General features: G+C 41.3%; 1 protein-coding gene across 4 annotated transcripts; it reads right to left on the bottom strand.

Moving 5' to 3' along the window:
• Positions 1–470: 470 nt before the first annotated feature.
• Positions 471–20972, bottom strand: NUCKS1 (nuclear casein kinase and cyclin dependent kinase substrate 1). Of its 4 annotated transcripts, XR_005931329.1 has the most exons (10): positions 20557–20972; positions 12365–12414; positions 11228–11333; positions 8527–8582; positions 8050–8202; positions 7642–7794; positions 6709–6858; positions 5436–6024; positions 2742–2847; positions 471–2360 (listed from the first exon to the last, which is right to left on the bottom strand). XR_005931329.1 is itself a non-coding variant. In XM_030000026.2 (8 exons), the coding sequence occupies exons 1-8, from the start codon at positions 20571–20573 to the stop codon at positions 5825–5827; spliced, it is 885 nt and encodes a 294-aa protein (XP_029855886.1). In that variant the 5' UTR covers positions 20574–20972; the 3' UTR covers positions 3819–5824. The 4 variants fall into 4 exon arrangements, 2 of the variants coding, with proteins under 2 accessions (XP_029855886.1, XP_029855887.1); XR_005931328.1 differs by having other exon boundaries at positions 471–2847; XM_030000026.2 differs by lacking the exons at positions 471–2360; positions 2742–2847 and having other exon boundaries at positions 3819–6024.
• Between the last annotated feature and the right edge of the window lie 483 nt (positions 20973–21455).

Raw genomic sequence — 21455 nt, 5'->3', positions numbered from 1 at the left:
TGACTTACCCTCCTCAGAAAAAGCACGAGCTCTGCAACGGAATTAATCCCAAAACTACCAGACATCATGAAAGATGAACACGTTTTTACATCTCACCAACACTCACAAACCAAAAAACAAACGCAGAAGAAGAATACCTTTGAATAGCAGAAAAATTACACAAGTCATGTTTATGGGTTATAAAAGCCCTTTTATAAAGCCATTTTTAAACAAAACCAAAAAGTTTACAAAAGAAAATAAAAGATACAGAAGAATGAGTTGCTTAATATATTCCAAAAAGGAGAAAAATAAAAGAGGGGACACAATTCCAACATGCTGAACAATAAAGGGTTCTTTTTCCTTGTGGTTTTTTTTAATACAAAATACAAGCGAAGGATACACATACTTAAAACAGAGCTCAGGAGCAGGTATGCAGTCCTGGGAACCCTTTCAATAAAAGCAAAGCAGGGTTTTGTTATTTTTTTTTTTTCTTTCTTTGCAGGTACATACAGAGACTGGAATATGTAAAATTAAGTAGCACAAAAGACCATCACACAATTCTACCAATGAATGTTGCATCTATAAATTCACGAACATGGTCAACAGTCATGTTCACTTCAACCCCTTAAAAAAAAGTGTTGTTTTTATTTTAAATAAAGCATTAATGTTACATTCAGACTTAACTCCTAGTACCATGCGGTAGATCTCAGTATTGTCAAGGTATTGCAAGCGTAGCCACCCCTATTGGGCCCAGTGATGACAACCACATCTGCACCCACACACCGATCACCGACCAGCAGCACTGGACACTGTTTGCAGCTGCCCCCTTTTCTGTCTGCTCTTGAGATTGAAAAAAAATTAAGGGGGGTGGAGAGGGGAACTGCAAAGAGCCTGATTTTTAGAAAAGCTCAACAGGGGATTGCAAATACTCAAGACAAATATTCATTGCATACCATATAATGATGCCTTGCTGATAGCCAAAGGCCCAAGGCCCTACCTGGAGTCTCCTCCTCTACCTTCAAAGTGATTATTCAGGGTTTGCTGTGACACGATGTTCATGGTTAAACAAAAATTATGTAGCTCTTATATACAATTTTTTGTAACAATTGCTTCTGCAGAAAAAAAAAAAGTAAAACTCACTTCAGAACACAAAGGGAATAAGATGTCAGACACTCCCATGCGCGCACTCACACCCGCGCACTCACACACAAAATACTTCAGGGGCTTTTACACACATTATTCTGGCTTAAGCTGATTGAGTATTTCTCCATCCCACCCACTACCCCTCCCAAAATATATATATAAAAAACCCTTGCCCCAATATACAAAGCATATGCACAATGGTGTTTTGCAGTCACACTGAGCATGCTCAGACTGATGGACCCACTCGATTCACCGCGGCTGAAGGGGGCAGGCAGTCTAGAGAGTCGTTTCCAATAGTGGTTGATACACAGAGTCAGCACATGGTGAGAACTTGACTAGACTTTGAAATATTTGTGTTTTGTTTTTAATATAAAGAGTTCAATGAAAAGACATTCAAATGCCAGTCATCTACTGAAGTGGGAAGTCTAAAACGAGGATACACTTGATTTGGGGAGGTCTCAAAAGGACACTGTCATCTTTCAGAGCTCTCACACTCCACATAGTACTTTAAAAAAAAAAAAAAACAGTCAACTTGGACAGGAAGAACAGGATAGTTAGTTTTGCTTCCTAGTTTCATTACCAGAACTTGTATTTAAACCTCCCAAAACTGTAGGAAAATATTCAGAGTTCAGGGAAAATTTTCTATTTGATCATATACATATAGAATATATAATTTCCACATATAGATGTGACCCCCCCCCCCAAACTAACATATCCTATATGCCAGCAACTATTTTGTGACAGTGTCCCTTTAAATATCCATCTGCTTACATTTTCATATCCTGCCTCCCCCAACAGATGAACGTCCACTTCTCAAACATTAAACTCATGGATCAGTTTGTAGTTTTTAAGAACCATGTGTTCAACAATATGATCTGTTATAAAAATAAACACTTCACAAACAAATTACATAAAGCAAAGCACCAGTTTCTACAGCTCAAAAGCTTCCAGCATGTTACAGTTTACTTCCCTCCCTCCTTAACCTGGGTGCCTCAGTGTCTATTGTACCTTTGTGACCATCACCAGCAGAGGGGAGGGGGAAAAAAAAAAAAAAAAAAAAAAAAGAAAAAGAGGAATTTAAGCGCATCTTCTGCCACTGCCCTGGTAGTCCATCACCTGCAGATGCAGCCATGTGGTGGCACAGGAGCTGAGCACGCTCAGAACAGTTACCTGGCATTGGTGAGGTTCCCCTAGCAGAAGTCACCCAAGGTGTGCTGCTTCTCTCCCCACACACTTTTCTGCTTTGATGAAGTTAAAACAACAAAATTAAAAGCTTCTTGGCTGCCCCATTTCTAAGTCTTGCTCTCACCCACAATCCATTCTGAAACCCATTTAGCTTGGCATGTTTGGCATTCTCAGGCTCATCAAACAGAAACTGAAGCAAATAATTTTTAGTATGAAATTGCAACTGAAACTGCAAATTTTTACTGATCAAGCCTTGTGGCCAGTTAAAGGCAGGACTATTTGCACATAACTGTGAAAACTCAGTGTGATGGTGTGGATTCAGGAACAGAATGTATGAAAGAATATATAATGGAAGTTAGTTATGAACTACTGTTTTAAGAGTAAGACCAGGGCAGGGCACTAGATTAACTGAATTTTGGAATAAATCCATTTACCTCTCTGCAAAGGCTCCAAAACTACAGCTGTGTAACAGAAGACAATCTTTTCAAAGCCTTCTTCTGTGAATGAAACTTTCTGCTCCATGAAGAACTATTCATGCTCCTAAAGAAAGGCATTTTTACAGCTTTCCTTCAAGAAATCAGAATGCTTAATACAAATTAATTAAAAAGGACATTTAAAAATGTTAAGTCTGCTGCTACTGAAAAATGTTGTGTACTAAAAAAAAAAAAAAAAAAAAGTATTAACCTTCACAATTTTCTTCTACCTGTAAAAATGTAAACTGCTGTATTTCTAACAGAGTAACCAAAAGACCGTTAGGGCTTAGTGTTTGCACAAATCAGCAAAACAGCAAGATATAGAAAAAGTTACAAAATCCCAGAAGTAGTACAGGATTTACATAGTGTTTGGGTTGTGACAAACTCAAAGATAAGCATCATGCAGCCTCTAACAGCCATGAGAGATGAACATATGAGAAAGCAGAACAGTTTGGTAAGATAAAGGGCCAAAATTGCCAGGCATAAAATAATCCAGTCCAAAACATGAACTGAGAACAACAGAAACAGCCTTTAGTTAACTGTGTTAGAAAAAAAACCCCAAAAATATATTTTAAGTGGAACTTACAAAACAGACTCTTCAGAAAAAAAACCTGGTCTAGCGGGTAAAGAAACAGCTGTTAGACCAGATCAGCTAGAGGTATTCTACATTTAAGTAATCCTTGTACATTTTAATACCAAAAAAACCCCAAGAACCCAATAGACGAGAGTAACTTGAAACATAGTCTGGACTGAAGGGGAACAACTGTGTGGACCAGACATTCACAAAAGTGTATGCTCACCCCAAATTTAATCCAAATGTTTTTTAAAACTTGGCCATTTATTTTCCCATATTACCCAAGAAACACTGGACTAGGAGTGGAGGGAATGCAAGAGACTCTGCTCTCCCAGAAATCTGGAAGGTGGGAAGAGGTGTGGGAGAGAAGAAGGGATTACATTGCTTATTTTTCAAGACTGATACTTCACTCCAGCCTTAAGCTGTTCTGCAAAATTAAACCACTTAAAAAAAAAAAAAAAAGATTTACAATGGAAACACCGATCATCTTTATTGTAACGGCAACAGTAGTTTCATTATAGTAAAGAATGTTAGAGAACTTAAATTTTTATAAGCCAAGGTAAAGTAATTTATCAGCCTCAGTAAAATCCATGGCTATGAATCACACACGACAATCACTTGGCTGTTATATTAATATTCCGTTCCACATTTTAGGCTCCACACTGTGCTCAGCATCTTCAGGCTCCCTATGCCATTCAGCCAAGTGTCCTTCCTGGTCATATTAGTGTATCACATCTAAAAGCTCTCTAAAATCCAAACAGGATTAAAAATCTGGTAGCATGCGCACCAGAAATCCAACTAATTAGCTGCCTTATGTTACCTTCAAGAGGCTGGTTACAAAATGTGTAGTTCTGTGAAAAAAAAAAAAAAAAAAAAAAAGATGCAAAGCTTGTCAGCTATAAGATAACTGTGAGCAACATACAGAAAGCACAAAGGGTTTAAGAAAAAAAAAAAAAAAGAAAAACGGCAGGTCCAGTTTTCAGTATTTCCACCAACAAACATGGCAGCAACCTCTGTATTAGGGTTTGAAAAACAAGGCTTGTGTACTTTAATTAAAGTTTAAAAAAGGATATGGCTGCTTTGATAAAAACACATTAAAATGCCACCACACACATCTCAAGTGTCTTGCATTTAGAGGGACATCCTGCTTTTATTATAAAACGACAGCCCTGCTACACTGCTTCCAAACTCCACTTCCTCCCAGCTTCATCCTTTAATACTGTTCCCTATTCAGCACTTCTTAGGCTTAGGGAGCAGAATGATGACCAACAGTTAGAAGCAGACATGTTGATGTAGGAGCAAAGCCTCCCACACTGTAGGGTGGAAGGATGAAGAAATGGAAGTGGTATCGTGGTGATGTTCACTATCAATGGAAGTCTGCTGTCCAACACTGTAGCTGGAGAGGCTGAGAGGTATGACTACATAGCCTTTCCAAGGACAGATGGAGGGAGAGAAGAGAAACACTTAAGCGTGACTCATGGGATCCGAGACTGACCAGAGCATTACAGGAATCCTTTGCTTCACATTTATAAAAGGACATCCCTCGCCCCAAAAGCTAAAGAATTTAGGTTTACACTACCCATTAATTTTTTTCCTTGGAAAAACTTTAAAGACATTTTCCACAATACCAAATGGAAACCAGAGTTTTAAAAATTGTTTTCAATTTCTCTGCCCTATTCTGCCCGTCTATAGCCAACCTTGTAAGAAGTAAAATAGAGTTAATGGATGAGAGAAGCTTGTAGGTTGTATATCTGAATTTGTATAGAATGAACTGCAATTTGCCTAAAGCAGAATAGTGTTCTATCCAGCAAAGACAAAAGATCTCGCATCCTAATTGGAGGGTCTTTTCTAAATAAAAGACAGTGGACCATCTACAAGTCTCTTGATTGCTTTCCACAAAAACGTGCCTGAATCCAAGAAACACAGGTTTCCTCCCCATGTTTCCTCTTCCTCAATTGGAATTCGTATCAACTACATTTTTTTTTCTGAGAGTGAACTTGTATCAACAAAAGTCTGTTAAAGCATAGGTTCAGTTTTTCCACATATTCAAATACAGAATAATAGTTTTAAAGAACTCTTACCAGCACTGGAAAATCTATTCTACTTAACGATTTGTAAGTATGGTTTCCACGTATCAGTCTCAAACCTTATTGCTTCACAACTGCAGTATCCCTTGAAAAAAATATATATTTAAATGGTCTGTTAATTTGTCTCAAATGGCTTTCAGATTTGGTGGGGGAGGGAGAACGGAATGGCCAACAGAGAACATTGACTTCAAAATATTACTGTATAAGGGTTTCCTTATTAAAAAAAGGATACACTGTATTAAACAGCTGAAAGTAAAGACAGCATTCAAAGCCCATGAGTCAAGCCACAGCCAAAACCGTGTTCTACCCCTAAGTATGTTTTCTTTTCCTTTTTCTTTTTTTTTCTTTTTTTTTTTTTAAACAAAGATTTCCTCAACTGCCACTTAATCTTCACCAGAGGGTGCTTCATCTTCAGATCCCTCATCCCCTGACTTCTCTGGTGGAGGGCTGGCTGATTTTTTCTTTTCCGGGGGACTTTCAGGCTCTTCATCCTCTTCTTTGGGGGATGGGGTCTTTTCTTTTGTTGCCTTGGAAGCTGTGGGGCGGCCTGCCTTCCCTTTGCCTTTCACTGGACTGGGGGTCACTGAAAAAAGAAAGAGCTTATAAAAGTTATGATCAGCAACAAAGACAAGAAAGTCATATGGCTTTATACAAACAGGATTTACAAGACACTTCAGTAGCAGGTTTCATTTCACTTTGACCATACCACACACATGGCGTTTTTCGCACTCCGTATTAGTAAAGCTGAACTGAAAAGTTAGCTAACAAGATTTAAAAACTATTTAATTGCAAGTCCCGACTAATTACTGGATATGACATCATAAACTAACATAGCTAGCCTCTTGTCAAACCAGTACATACGTCACTATCATGACTTTAGACTTCCTGCAGAAATACATCAAATTTTCCTTTGGTTCAGATTTCTCCACCTTCCCCCACCCTGAAAACATCACAAAGTCCATGAGTCCCAAAGCCACAAATTTTATCACTTGGCTATGATACATAGGAAGTGCAGCATCTCAATAGGGAATGTTTTGCAATCTATGCAGTTTTTGCCAATGAGACATAGGTATTAACTCAATCTCTTAAAGTAAGAATTAAAGCAACTTTATTATTTCATAGCTGCTTTAAATCATTGCACCTTACATGAATTAGCCCTTCAACATTTTATGTGAATGCCTACCGACCCCAAGATTTCTACTGAGTCTTCTATAGTAGAAAAAGAAAATACTAGCCTCTAAAGCAAACTTTCTTTGCACAGACCCACCTGTAGCCTTTAGCCTGGGCTTCGGCATTTTCTTTTCTTTCCTCTCTGGCTTGGATTTCTTGGAGACCTTTTTATTTTTCTTTTTTGAACTGCCATAGTCACTATCATCATCATCTTCCATGAGGAAGTCTTCATCGCTTCCTGAATCTGCTGAAAGCACAAAGAAATTTAAGGTTTTGGAACAGAGGAAAGAGAGCAGAAGATACAGTTGAGAGATCTGCCAGTTAAAACTGTGGAGACAGGAAAGTAGGACTCTGCGACCTTATAAGCTTCCACCTATCTGCTGTGCTAAAGAAATCTGACATAGCAGAAGATTTTACACTGGTAGGGATAAAGCACTAGTATGATGAAACAGGCAAGTGTTTTGAGGTCGTCAAAATATGCTCCATCTCCTTAATAAGTAACCCATCTCAAAATAAAGAGAATCTCTTGACAAAGAGAAGTTACGTGATCTTTTCAATGGTACTCATACTCCATTCTGAAATCATGTTTGCACTCAGTATTTCAGGAACTTGCTGCAGTTCATCAGCAGCTTAACCCATCTCTTCTTATAAAACAAACTGTCCTAGTTTGATCAATCAAGGATAAAGTACTTCATCTGAAAGTAGCATCAATGCCTCAATACCAATGGGATACAAAGCAGCAGCAAAAAGCATTAAGAACTTTACATTAATCCTTTAGGACTGCTTATAAAGACATAAATCTTTACTGCAAACTTCAAACAAAAATTCTAGATGTGAAAAACGTAAGCTTGGTCTGTTGGACAGATACGCAGTAATAAGTAAGTTACCAAGAAGGCAAACTTATGTCTTCACTATCACAGTCAAAAAGCAAACCATGTTCCTTTTGCTGTCTCGCCAGACCCATAAACTCATATCTGGTACTATACCCAAGTCACATTGATTTTAACTTTTTACAATCCCATTTACTCACTCTCCTGGAACTGTGCCTCATCATCCTCTTGTTCTTCCTCCTCACTACCCACATCATCCATAAGCATCTCTCGTTGTTTAGAAGCTGCTTTGGATGCTGCCTGTCGCTGCTGACGCACATTTTTGTGGTCTTCTTTCTCGTCCTCGCTGTCCTCTGCAGTAAAAGTCACCAAGTTATAATGAAGATACAGAATACAGACCACCTAACTGTCTTGAAGTAGCATGTGGGCAAGACAAAGGTCAACTCATTCACAAGAAAGTTAATCAAAATGCTTGCTGAATAACTGAGCCCTGAGGAGAACATAGCCACATTCAACCTAATAAGCGCATTTCTGTAGTCACCCAACAATGATCCTGTGCAGTATCTTTCACTGCAAAGACTAGCAACCCTTTTTTCTTTTTTTTTTACCTGCAGGCCTTTTCCTGGATTTGGAGGCTGCTCTCTTATTCTTTTCTGGTTTAGCCTTTTTTCCTTTTTTGCTTTTTTGTGAGCTCTCATAGTCACTGTCAGCTTTGCCATCATCTGCTCCTAAGTCATCATCTTCACTGCCAAAATCTTCATCTGGAAGGAAAAGGTACAAACATGAAATTTCTTGTATCATTCTGAAATATGGACAGGAGCTATGGGGAAGAGATTAACACACATTATCTACCTGTGAAGATAAACTTTATAGCAGCATCACATTAAACAAAAAAATGTTATCCCAAACCAGGGCCGGAAGTAACAACAGTAGAGGCAGCATCCAGCTTAAGGTAAGTGTATTAAGAAAAGTGCGTGCTTCTCTAGTCAGAACAATTTCTTTCCTATGTCAAATCCTATTCCTGTAACTCTTACAAACTGGTCTTTATTTTGAAGATACACTATCAGTACAATGTAGTTAGTTACCTGCCGAGTGTGAATCGTCTTTCTTAGTCTTCACATCTTTTTCTTCTGAATCCTCACTGAAAATGAGAGAAAAACAGGGTTTGACTGCTGTTTTACTTTGATTTCAGTCACTGTGGTATGGAAAATACCAATTTTCAGAGAGCAAACAGATCTCTAGGCTGGGAATATGCACTTTTCCTGGACATTACCAGGTTATACTTCAGGATTACAGAGCTGCATATGTAGTTATCATGATTGGAAAGATAATTTCTGAATCACATACAAACCTCCAGAGTCAAGTGAACCAACCAGGAAATAGGTTGAGATGAACCACACACTTCACTCTGAAACCTACCAATAATCCAGCTGTCTTCCATTTTACAGTTAGAATTTTGAAGTTTTATATGCTAATGCATGTCTGAGTCTATGAAAGTAACAAAGTTTTATTCTGAATATATTTATAGTCGTCACTTGTCTTTATGTCATCTTCTTCTTTGGACTCCTTCATTCTGTGTACATTGCTGTATAGCACTTAACTAGCACATATTTGGTCTACAATCTCTCAGATGATCTGATCTCCGACAGTTTCACTGCTCCCTTCTAGTGGTTTCAATCCTCATCAGAGGGTATCCCTATCAAGCCAGTACTAATGTTCTGCTCTTATCCAAACCCCCATCATTAGTCATCACCACTGTCCAGAGTTTTCCTTCCAGCACGTAAGAACACACACTCCAATCAGAAAGTAAACAAGTGTTTTAAAGAGTAATGGTGAATACTCTGTCAAGGGCCACTGATATACAGCATATGCTTCAGGAATGGCTACACTGCAGAGTATACCAAGATCAAGAAATACAATAGATCAAACTGTTGCTACTTTCAAATTTGGCAGTTGGAGCCGACACACAACATTTCTCAAGAACTCTAATAGTTTAGAACTCTAATAGTCTAATAGTACTGTCACATTACAGCCCCTCAGGCCCATATGTTTTCACTCTTGTACAGACAACTGGATTTCAATCACTTAAATACATGAGTTTGGTTTACATGCAAGCCTTCTGCAATGTTTGTGACACACATGGAAATGCTCTTACATACCGAAAAATCCCCAAAACTAATGGGACATCAAGGTCAACTATTTAGTTGCTTTGGGAGCTGCCTAGCCCAATTTCTTTATATGTTACACCCATTAAATATTTGATTTCAGGTGTTAGAGGCATTTGCTGGGCTGAAAATAGTCTCTCCCCCTCAGTTCACAACAGCAGGTGGACCATGCAAATATTCCCATGCCTACATTCACCTTTCAACTTATAAAACAGGAGCGTGATGTGGAAGCCTCCTAAGCACACCTACTGGTAAGTTACCTATATTCCAGCAAACAGTGCAACAGAACAAAGAGACACCTTGGGCTTATAGAATAAGAACCAGCTGGCAGAACCTCCATGCCTGAAGTTGATGCCTGTCATGAAAGCAGTCATTTGACTTAATAGGTCTTAAGGCAATCATTTACTGACCATAGTTATTGTAAAAACGAAGATACCTTCACTCTACAGGAAAGACTTTCATTATGCAGTAAGGCATCTCTTAGAACTGAGTCCTTTCACACTGCTGCAGCAACTCAGTTATCAAACCAAGTTACTTTGTTTATGAATTAGACAAAACTGGAAATGACAAACAAAGAACGATATAACTAACAAATGGCCCCTCCCCCTAACTGCCACTGTACCATCCCATTTAATCTTTAACCACAGGAATGCTCTGCGCATACCAAAAAAACATGGAAAACAAAATGCATCTTGCCATTAACTTACCTGGGTAATTGTACTAGTTGCCAATTTTTCTAACTTGGATCGTATTCCTTCCCATTCCAACTGTCTAGCTCTGGAAAGCTATTTTAATGATGAAGTACTAGTGACAAGTACTTTACACATGATTTCTCTGTCTACTCGGGTAAGGAAGAACCACCTCAATGTCCAAGCTGGTTATGCAAGCTTTGTGATTGAAAGCTCTGTATCTTAAACTGCAGGCCTTGCATTCCACTTAAAATCACTCTTCTTAGAAGATACTGCTCCCCACATAGAGGACAAGGTTTGGATACAATGTCCGTAACAGATTGGTGTGGTTTAACCCCAGCCAGCAACTAAGCATCACACAGCTGCTCACTCACTCACCCCCGGTGCGATGGCGGAGAGAATCGGAAGAGTAAAAGTGAGAAAACTCGTGGGCTGAGATAAAGACAGTTTAATAGGTAAAGCAAAAGTCACGCACGCAAGCAAAGCAAAAAAAGGAATTCATTCACCATTCCCCATCAGCATCAATGTTCAGCCATCTCCAGGAAAGCAGGGCTCCATCACATGTAACGGTTACTTAGGAAGACAAATGCCATCACCCCGAACATCCCCCCCTTCCTTCTTCCCCCAGCTTTATATGCTGAGCATGATGTCATATGGTCTGGAATATCCCTTTGGTCAGTTGGGGTCAGCTGTCCCAGCTGTGTCCCCTCCCAACTTCTTGCACACCCCCAGACTCCTCACTGGTGGGCTGGTGTGAGAAGCAGAAAAGGCATTGTCTCTGTATATGCACTGCTCAGCAGTAACAAAAACCATCCCTGTATTATCAACACTGTTTTCAGCACAAATCCAGAACTTAGCCCCATACCAGCTACTATGAAGAAAATTAACTCTATCCCAGGAAAACCAGCACACAGATGAAGTGCTTCTTTTACCTGTCCTCCTGAGAATTCTTCCCAGATCGCCTCTTATTTTTAGCCTCCCGGGGAGACGAACGGATTTTCTTGGATGGGGGACCTGAATCTCTTCCATAATCTTCATCTGGACGGGACAGTACAAAATGGTTTTGAATCAAACTCCTAGTTCCCAGCAAACTGACTTCCTCAGCTATAACTTAAACTGACCATTTCATGCACATCAAAAAGAAGCCCTTCAAAAAAAAAAAAAAAGTCACAAAGCTTCAAACAAAACTTTACAGAAGCAAAATCCTGTCTTAAACTAGTGATTTACCTTTTCTTCTGCCAACAGCACAATAAAAATGCTGCATACAATCAAGTCTGACACAGGATTACTAGGAAACATATAAAAAGCCTCACAAGAGGACACAGCATCTCATTTTACAGCTAGTCAGAAACAGAGTTTTTATGTAAACCTGTTAAAAATTAACATCCATACATACTTCTACACACTTTTAACAGCATTTTATTTACTGTTCTATGACGGGGGAAAGTATGTCATTATATAGTAGTTTACAGTGTAACTTTTTACAACTATTACACAATACCTTATACAATATGAGTAACAGGACTGCAATTAAGAACTACGCATATTTGTTTCCATTAATTATCAGTGCAAACAGTAGCAGTATGTCTGTTTTCTAAGAACACAAAATATATTCCATATGGCTTCCAGAAATATTTCGTTAATTCACACAGAACCTAAAGATTTTTTTTTTAGATGCAATTCACAAAGATGCCTGACATTATGGGATTAACGCTAGTCCACTAAAATAAATTGAAAACATATTTTACTGTAGAAAAAAGTGGCATCAGGGAGATTCTGCCACAGACCATAACATAGACCAAGGAAGAAGACAGTTGCTGCCAACAGCCTCAAGGCACTACAACAATACAAGCATTAAATACTAAGATTTCTATCACCATTGTTTGTTTAATACAAAACATATGAGAATCATTATATTTTCAAATACTTATTAACAGTTCAGAGACTGTGAAGAGCAGAAACTCCTTAGCATTTAAGATGTGACTAGAAGCAAAAGAATTAATATGCAAAGCAATAAATAAACTGCTCTAGCCCAAGAATATTATACTGTTAAGAAAAAAGTAATTTACCAGCATCATCTGATTCCTGAAACTGGGAGTAATCGACGACCTTCCTGTTCCTGTTAAAAAGCAGGGGGGTGAAAGAAAAATAAATTAGCAATTCATAATCTCAGAGATACAAAAGCTTTCTTCAAGTAACAAGGAAGTCCCATATCCTTGCTTCCAGTGCAAGATTTGTAGCCCCAAAACATCCCAAGAACACTCTCATAAATAAGCCACCTACACCTTTCAAGTCAGAAATGAACACACAGTGTATTCTAGCATTTTCCTAAGGAGCTATTATAATAGACTGGATTATATTCTCAGAATTTGAAAGTGCTTTTTGGTAAGTAGCACACTCTGATGGCTCCTAACTGCAGTGAGGAAGAGCCATCTTAACCTATGCTACAGGTTCTTTCATTATTAAAACTACGTATCTATCAATATATATCACGATACTAGTGAAAGCACTATTTGAAAGCAATGTCTGCACCCCAAGATTAAAGACGCATTTAAAGAACGCATCAGCCTGAACTTTAAGCCAGAGCCCCCCACCCCACGTCTCAAAGCTGTGATATTTAAGACTAGGATTCCAGGTATAAAACAAGTACACAAATATTATCATGAATTAGATAAACACTTCCTAACTGTTCTTTTTTTAAATTCTGTTTCTTACAGCTCAATATAATCATGTTTGCTCTCATACCTTCCTTTCAAGATGTTTGCTTTCCTATGTGATCCCTGTTTCTAAAGCATTTTAAGTTTTCACCAGGGGCTTCTAGGAGCTTTCTCAATTAGTTACTTTGATGCTCTAACAAGATGTAAGAGAGCTGTTACAATGCTTAACTGTATCACTAGGCACAACAATGAAAGAACATACGCATTTCACCCAACCTATGTTTTTGGACAGCGAGTGAGCATGGACCCATACTTTATTTACCTCAGCAGCACCTTCTCTGCTCTCTAACCTAACTGAAAGTAGCACAGGCAACGAGGTATCATTAACAGTGCAAATGCAATGGCCAATTCTAGACAAAATTAGTTAACTACACAAGCAGCTATTACTGGAACCAATGCCTCATTTGCCAACAAAATTAGATCCGTTTCTCTGACTTACCAAAACCTAAAAACCAAAATCTAAGTAACTGTTGGCCATTTTCTCAGCACCTGTCCCAACTACTTTATTGACAAGACATAACTGCCCTGTAATACAGCTACTCAAGGGAACCAAGACAGCTACGTAATTGAATTATATTTGCGTTCTAGCTGATAATGCCTCAGTCAGACTCCAAACATCTACCTCTTATGGCTGACATGCAATGGGAGGATGAGGCACAGCTGAAAAAGGCACTAGAGATTCAGGCAGCCCTCCACACACTTTTTACAATCCCTTTGACCCAAAGCCAATGATGAACTTGATTTTGCAGTAATCATCACATGAGCTCACCGCTACAACTAGAAAAGTCACAGGCAGGCGATAGATTAAGTGACCTACCCAGCATCACAGACTCGAGGACTGCTGCAAAGAGAAGCCAACACAAGCTCCATCCAGCAGATGAACCACAATGCACTGCAGAGCATGACTGCTGAATTTCACATTCAGTTCCCATAACTGAACTGCACTTTGCGATTAACATCATGCACCACTAATAAGGCTGTTTAGTTGAAAGATACCCCAAAAGTCACTGTTGTGTTCTGGCTGTTGATCCATTTGAAATCAATTATAAGTCACCCTCCTGTACAAGTACCCCTATATTCATGGCTTACAGCAGCAGCCTTCAAAAGATGAAGGAGCATAATTATTTTATTTCAACCCTACACCAAGCCTCTTAAAAAAAACTCCCCCAAAACCCCCCAACCCCTCAACAACAACAAAAAAAACTAACAAGAAAACAAAAGGAAGGCAAGACCAGTCATTAGATTTCTACAGGTTGGATCCCATCCAAGCTTCAGAGTATGCATGAGTGGAACAAAGTACAACAGCAATGTGCTACAGAGCACTGCTCACTCACTCACAGTCCAAATATGGTAAAATACTAATTTAGAAATACAACTATTGGCACACCTTGTTATGGTGTACCATCCAGGGACTCAAATTCCTGTTCCAACAGGTAGTCTTCCTGAAGATTGCCTCCTGACCCATCTCACATGTGAAAACACTGATTTTATTCTGGTAAGTATATGAAGAACAATAAAGTTACTAAATAAGATGTTTGATGTGGTACAAGTATCAGGTATTAGGTTTTTTCCTCTAAAAGTGTAAATGGGGAGGGGGGGGGAAGTAGACTTGCCACATATTCTGTTCTAGCAGTTTTGTAAAACAATGGTTTCTGACATCACTTATCTAACAAACAAGATGGAAATTGCAATATTGCCGCCTTGTAGTAAGGTGGTCATACACAGCTTCATCTTATTTCAGTCAGAGACCCATATTAAATCAGGTACTAAAAATGTAACACAGTCAGATAAAACATTAATGAAAAACACTGTCCCTATGGAAAACAACCTTCCTCTTTCTAAGCACTGTTCCCTATGTTTTCAGCTAGAAAGTAAATCCTGCTGGGCTCTCACTACCTGGTGAACAGGAGTAGTGATACTTGTATCAAAAGAAAAAAAAAAATCACTATGGCAGAAGAAAACTAAAGAGAAGGCTGTTTGGCTTGCTGTATCTTATTTTGCAGGGCAAGGAGAAAGGTGGAGGAAAGAAGGAATATTTACATGGGTATTACTGAAGATAGAAACTTGCAAGTCTTCCCAACAGAACCAGAGAAGCTCACAAGGGCAGAAACATCAAACAAACTGCTCTTGCATCTGCCATTCTCCTCACTCTATACTCATCATTCATCCCATTTAGATCAACTTCTGTTTTTTCTTTAGAACTGTCAACAGCACTGATGTGCAATGCTTAATAATTACAAGTTTGCAAAGAGAGACTGGACCTTTTATTACACCAAGGTGATAAAAACACAGTAGATAAGCTACCTGGAGTTAAAAGCCAGGAAAAAAAAAAAAATTACTGGTTTTGTCAATGAAGAGTATCTCTTTGCCACCAGCAACCATCTAGAAGATGTTAAGGCAAGCAACCAGACATAAAAATAAACAATTTGTTAAATTCAGTTAGACTGAGCATAAAAAGACAGTCTAGTAGACATCTGGGATGGATATTGTTCAATCTGGTTTAAAATATGCACTGAAATTTTAAGATAATTTACTTGCTAATTCAGCTTAACAATTAAAGTGTGCATGTGAGAAGGAACTGGGGGAGGAAAGGTATAGAGAGAGGTCCCAATAGCACAAGTTTTTAGTAACAGCTGTCAGTCTAATATTTCTGGAATAGAGTAACTCATCAACATGCTATGTCGGAAGCACCTACTTAGCAAAGTAATAGTCAAGTAATCTAGTAAGACCTCAGAAATGCACAGTAATTCGAACAACCCATACTCAATGCCCACCAAACTGAAATTTTGAATTATGAAAAGCAATACCAACATTTAAAAGGACCACTAAATGCCTATACAACTGAATAAGAACTGTATGGTAATATCCTATCTCCAGCTAGTGAGGTCCCTAAATCCTCAGTCTTTGTAAGTCAACACATCAGAATGCAACCTAACGATCAGTTAGAAAGCTTCTGGGTTTTTTTTAAAAGGGAATACTTAGATCCCCAGATATTTCCACAGGCATTAAAATCCACAGATAGTCTAAGTTTAAAAAAAAAACATATACTCCTGAAAAGCAGTGCTAGAAGGAATCTTCAAAAAGCTAGTAACTGATGTCATCATGCACTGAAGAGGAACGTTTAGGTTAAATGATTATCAGCAGAAGTAAAAACCTATCCTCTTATACCATACGGCAAGTAAAACGAATGACAGGTTAAATGGTTACTGAGGGTTTTTTGGGTTTTTTTTTTGTTTTTGTTTTATAAACTACAGCATTTAACCAATATAACCATCAAACTAAGCATTTGTGAAAAAAAGTTATGGACCTTCCTTCACTGTAAAAGCCTGTTGCAGGCCTGGCACAGAGTGGTCAGTTTCACTTTCTGGTTCTCATTCCAGTTGGTAAAGGTGTCTCACTGAGGTCAACAGATTATCAATAAATAGTGCCATTAAAAGCACCCCATTGGTGCCTTTTTTATACATAGATAAGCAAAAAGATAGATAGGAAACGTTTCTTATAGGTATTTTCAAAGTTGTGCTAAACAAATACGCAGTGCTAGATTTAGGCCTTAAATGAACATTCACTTACAATTATGCATCAGAAGTTGAAACATTGAAGCCTAGTGACAGTTATGTACCTAAAACACGTCACTATGGTGTTAGTCTATTCAAAAATTGGCACAACTGTACTCAGACAAGACTCACCGACTAGAGGTTCCCAATTACAGAGGTCATTGTTTGGGTCTGGACTTGGTGTAACTCCAAACGTCTGTAAGACTAGGCACTGCTCATGGTATCTGCAGAATTTTTAGGGATACACATGACTTGAAACTCCATAAAACAATTAAATGATTTATGCAGCAACAGTTTTAGCAGTCTTGTGCCCATCCTCCATTTGAACCTAACTACAATTGAGAAGAATTTAAAATACAATATAGAAATGCTCTGATGCAGAGCCGGGGAAAAAAAAAAAAACCCAAACAAAACACAAGCAAAACCAAACAAACCCCAAAACACACACACACACACAAATCAATTCTGCAACCTGTGTTGTTCCTGGTATTTTGATTTTTATTGTACCTCTACCTTGCTCTCTGTTTCCCTTTAGACTGAAAGTTTTCAGAGCAAGGATCGTATCTTTTTACTTATCTGGAAAGCATCTATAGCTTATCTCTGGACACTACCACACGTTATTACTCAAGTTAAATGCCAATCCCCAAGGAAGTGTTGCTTTTCTGTTACCCCATGGAAGTTTTCCAGAATCACAATATTTATACTTTACATTGTCCAGGTACAACACTGGCAACAAGACAAGTTACATTTAATAGATAAATCTATTTTTTCCTGCAAGTAAAATCTCAAAGGACCACCCTTCCACTGTAGTGCCAATGCAAGACTGGGATTCAAGAGTTACTAATAAAGAAAAATTAACTACCTAAAGCCTTGAAGCACTGAGATAGAGCAACTCATAACTGGCTTTAATCTTAAAATGAACAAACGAAAAAACCCTGTGATTTCCATACTTGCCCACTCTGTTTCATTTTGCAACGCCTGCAGGAGAGGAGTACCAGCAAGTGAAAGTGACCAGCGAGGAAAAGCAGAAGCAAGCTCCATCAAATTTAAAGTGAAAATTCTTACTTAAAACACATTAATTGATGCTCTATATAAAAACAGTGACTCAGAATGTTTTATTTCATTTGTATTCAAGGACAGGGATATAATAACGTAGCCACCAGCTCCAAATGCTCTTTTTGCAGTACTACAGAAGAGTTAGCCACAAGATGCAGAGGTTCAATAACTGTAGGTTCCTTTACTTTTTACTTCTTGCCATTTTCTAACAATAGTGCAGATACCATCGTTATCCACCCAGAAGTTTAATTGTGTAGAAAGTACTTGGCTCTAAGTGCCAGGCACATGAAGCCTATAAATATCAGGACTTTATTACTACTTCTTAACAATTTTAAAAAACTGACTTCAACAACCAGACTCAGTCTTAAGGCAGTCTGCTACCAACAAGTGGAGTAGAAACTGGGGATATACGTTGGATTTTTATTAAGTTCATTGTTTTAGCTGCATATATATATATGTTCACTACAAACTAGCAGACATAATAATTCAAAGACCACTGAACAGAGGAAAACTTTTCCAACACTAAATCTTATTCTGAAGAGGAACCTTTCACCAGACTTCCATATTACCAACAATTAGCTAAGATATCCAGAAAAAAAAATTATACAATTTTAAAAGTTTTGAATTTAAATCCATTAGGAGAGTTCTCCAGTTACTACCTAGTAGAGCAACATAATGTACTTGCCACTGAATATTTATATTTTTTTCCCCTGAAAGGGCTGCTCAATACAGCTAGATAGCAGAATGCTATCCTGACAGGTCCCAAAAGGTTTTCTGCTACTCACAGCCTGCTGGACTTTGGCACTTAATTTTCCTGTAGACCAGTGCCTGTCAACTGAGGGTAAGACAAATCAGATCTTTCACAACACTGCAGGATTGTACAGATTTTTTTTTTTATATTATTTTTTTAGAAATGGTTGCTTACAAAATTACTTAATACCAGAAACCTTAGAAGCTATAGCTATACTTTTAAAGATACAATACCTTCCTTACCTGTAGCAAGACTCCAGTGCTGGCAAGTAAATCACCAGCAGAACGTACACCGAAGTGTCACCCTGAGCAGCAAAGTCACTGTATTTCAGAACACAGGCACTGTCATTCAAGATCAGACCACTAGTGCATCTAGTCCAACATTCTGCCTTGCAAAAGGCCAAAGCCTGATGCTTCAGAGCAGGGTATACCCAGTCCTATTAATCCACCTTTTGGACCCGAGACAATTCCCTAGGACTGGAACTTTGAGCTTTATTTACCCTTACCTTTGCATGCAGGAATACACTATTGGTTAAAAAAAAAAAGGTATGAAAAACAACTGTTTCACTAATCACTGTGCCAAACCTCCCTACTTAGCAAAGTAGTCCTAGTTTCCTTTTACTTTTTAAACTCTCGCATATTAGAGATATTACTTAAAAACAAAGGCTATCACCTATAAATGTATGTATGTAAGTTTTATAGCTGCAATTAATTTCATATTTATTATTCCAAAAGATCCAGAATACCTAGGATCCACAGCCTAGATCAGGCTTACTGGGAATAAAAGTACAACCAGTTACTTAAAGTATCTTGAGAATAGAAAAAGTTCAGAGCGTTCGAAGAACACCTTATGAAACCTCTTACCTTTTCTATAAAGACAATTTAAATTGCAAGTTCACTCTCTGAGTACTTTCCAGAGAAAAGTAAAAAAGAATACACTCCTCCCCCCTCAGTAAACTTCCAGATACGTGGCAAGCTCTCCATGCCATAGATTTTCAAAGTTATCACGATTCAACAACATAGTTAAGATCCCCCTGCAACTCCAGGTACAACGCTGTCTAACTAAAGACACAAACACCACGACCCACCTCATAATTACTGCTGGGGAGAATACAGCGTGTTTAGCTAAATGGCCCACGGTTTCCTCCTCCCCACGACCTAAAATCAGTCCCCCCGGGGGCTGGGGGGAGGAAGGGGGGAAACACCAGTAGGAAACCGACCCGGGGAGAGCAGTTAGCTACCAGGCGAGAGGAAAAGGGCGTGTGTTCAATGCTGTTCCCACCAGAGGGGGCGGCTCCTCCGAACTCCTCCCCTAAACGTGGTTTAACTTGTATGCACAGCCCCTCTCCTCCAGACCCTCGCTGGTCACGGCGGATTGCATGCGTGTCCCCTCCCCCAACCAGCGTGGTCTGCTCGGCTCCCCCCCCCCCCCCCCCGCCTGGAAGGGGGTGCAGGGGGCTGCGACAGAGGCCTGCTGGCGAACACCGCCTCTCGCCCGCCCGTTCTGCACGAAGTGGGTCACGGTGGATGGCAAAGATTCACTTTTCCCGTTACAAAATGCGGGAGGCCGTACGCAGCCTCTCTCAAGGCCTCCTCCTTTGCACCCCCCCCGTAACGCGCTGCCGCCTCCCCGCTCCCCCCCCCCCCCCCCCCCAGTAAAGCCCGGGGCGATGCACATCACCCTACACCAGGCCAGCAACCAGGCGCGTTGCAAATAATAATAAAAAATATATTTATAAAAAGTTGCAAGGAAAAAAAAAGGGGGGGGGTGGGGGGAAGGTAGGAAATACAGGAGAAAACGGCCCGTGCTGCATCCGCGCGGCCTCCCTGCCCCCACGTTCTCATCCCCACGGCCACGCAGCCGCCCCTCGCCCCGCGGGAGCCCGGCCGCACGCCTGCCCTCCAGCCAACGTGCACCGTCCTCCGCGGCTCGACCGGGGCCCGGCCTTCCTCAGCACGGGCTGCCCCGTTCTTCCTCCCCCGGGGCAACGGCCTGCGGTGAGGCCTTTGCGGGAGGGCCTACACCGCCGGCCCGCCGCCGGGGGCCGGGCCCAGGAGGAGGAGGAGGAGGAGGAGGAGGAGGGAGCGGAGAGGGAGGGAGGGAGAGAGGGAGGGAGGCAGCGCTGGCGCCGCGGGTGGGAGGAGAGGCGGGAGCGGGGCCTCCGCGCTCCGCCAAGGACTCACCTGACAGGCCTGGACATTTTCCCCGGCGGTTCGGGCCCGGCGCGGGGGACGTCGCCCAGCGCTGAGGGGAAGGAGGAAAAAAAAAACCCCCCAAAACCCCAACAACAACAACGGGGGAGAAAAAATAAAACAACCCCCCCCAAAAAAAACCAAAAAAAACGGTGGCCTGGTGCAGGCTCGGCGTCGCCCGTCCCCTCCCCGGAGCGAGCGGGAGCCCTGGGCCCAGCGCCTCAGGCCGCGCCTCCGGAGCCGCCTCTTCCCCCTCAGGCGCTGCCCGCCGCCGGCCCGCGCCCCACGCCGCGGGAGACGCCCGCTACCTCTAGCGTGGGCTGCGTGGGCCGCGCGGCCCCCCCCCCCCCGCCGCCCCCGGTCACCGCTCCTCCGCCGCCGCGGTCGCCGCCGCTCGCCGATCCCCCCCCGCAAAATGGTCGCGTTCGCACCGCCGAGAGGATGCGAGCGGGGGGGGGGCGGCGCAGCCTACCCCGCTGGCACCACCTCCTCCCCAGCTCATTGGCCGCGGCGGGCGGGCCGCCGCGCGCCATTGGCTAGTTCGAACCATCACGGCGGGCAGACCCTGCCCACTCTCCGCCGCGGGGAGGGGAGGGGGGCGAGGACGCCCCACACGGCTCAAGCTGCTGTGAACGGCAGAGCGGGCCGCCGCGCTGCCGGCAGATTCGCCACCGCGCCGCCGCCGCCCCCGCACCGCCGCCCCGGCCCGGCCCGCCCCACCGTGCCCACGCCGCCGCCATCCGCCGCCGGTACCCGGCCCGTATTTTTCCCCCCGCGGCTGTCACGGCGGTTGGGCCGGCCGGTGTGTGTGGGGGTGTCTCGGAACCCGACCCGCAGATTCGCCGCGCGGGGCCTGGCGTGGTTTTGGAGGGAAAACGCGGGGAAGCTGC

The sequence above is a fragment of the Aquila chrysaetos genome, chromosome 24 (genome assembly GCF_900496995.4).
Source record: "Aquila chrysaetos chrysaetos chromosome 24, bAquChr1.4, whole genome shotgun sequence".
NCBI classification, from domain to species: domain Eukaryota; kingdom Metazoa; phylum Chordata; class Aves; order Accipitriformes; family Accipitridae; genus Aquila; species Aquila chrysaetos.
This window is presented reverse-complemented; position numbering and strand designations above follow the sequence as displayed.

Excerpts from the sequence above, each read along its gene's own strand:
- NUCKS1 (XM_030000026.2), bottom strand. Across the intron at positions 8,583-11,227 it reads AAGAATTCTCAGGAGGACAG|TGAGGATTCAGAAGAAAAAG; the intron begins GTAAAAGAAGCA and ends TCTCATTTTCAG. Across the intron at positions 8,203-8,526 it reads AGACGATTCACACTCGGCAG|ATGAAGATTTTGGCAGTGAA; the intron begins GTAACTAACTAC and ends TTTTCCTTCCAG.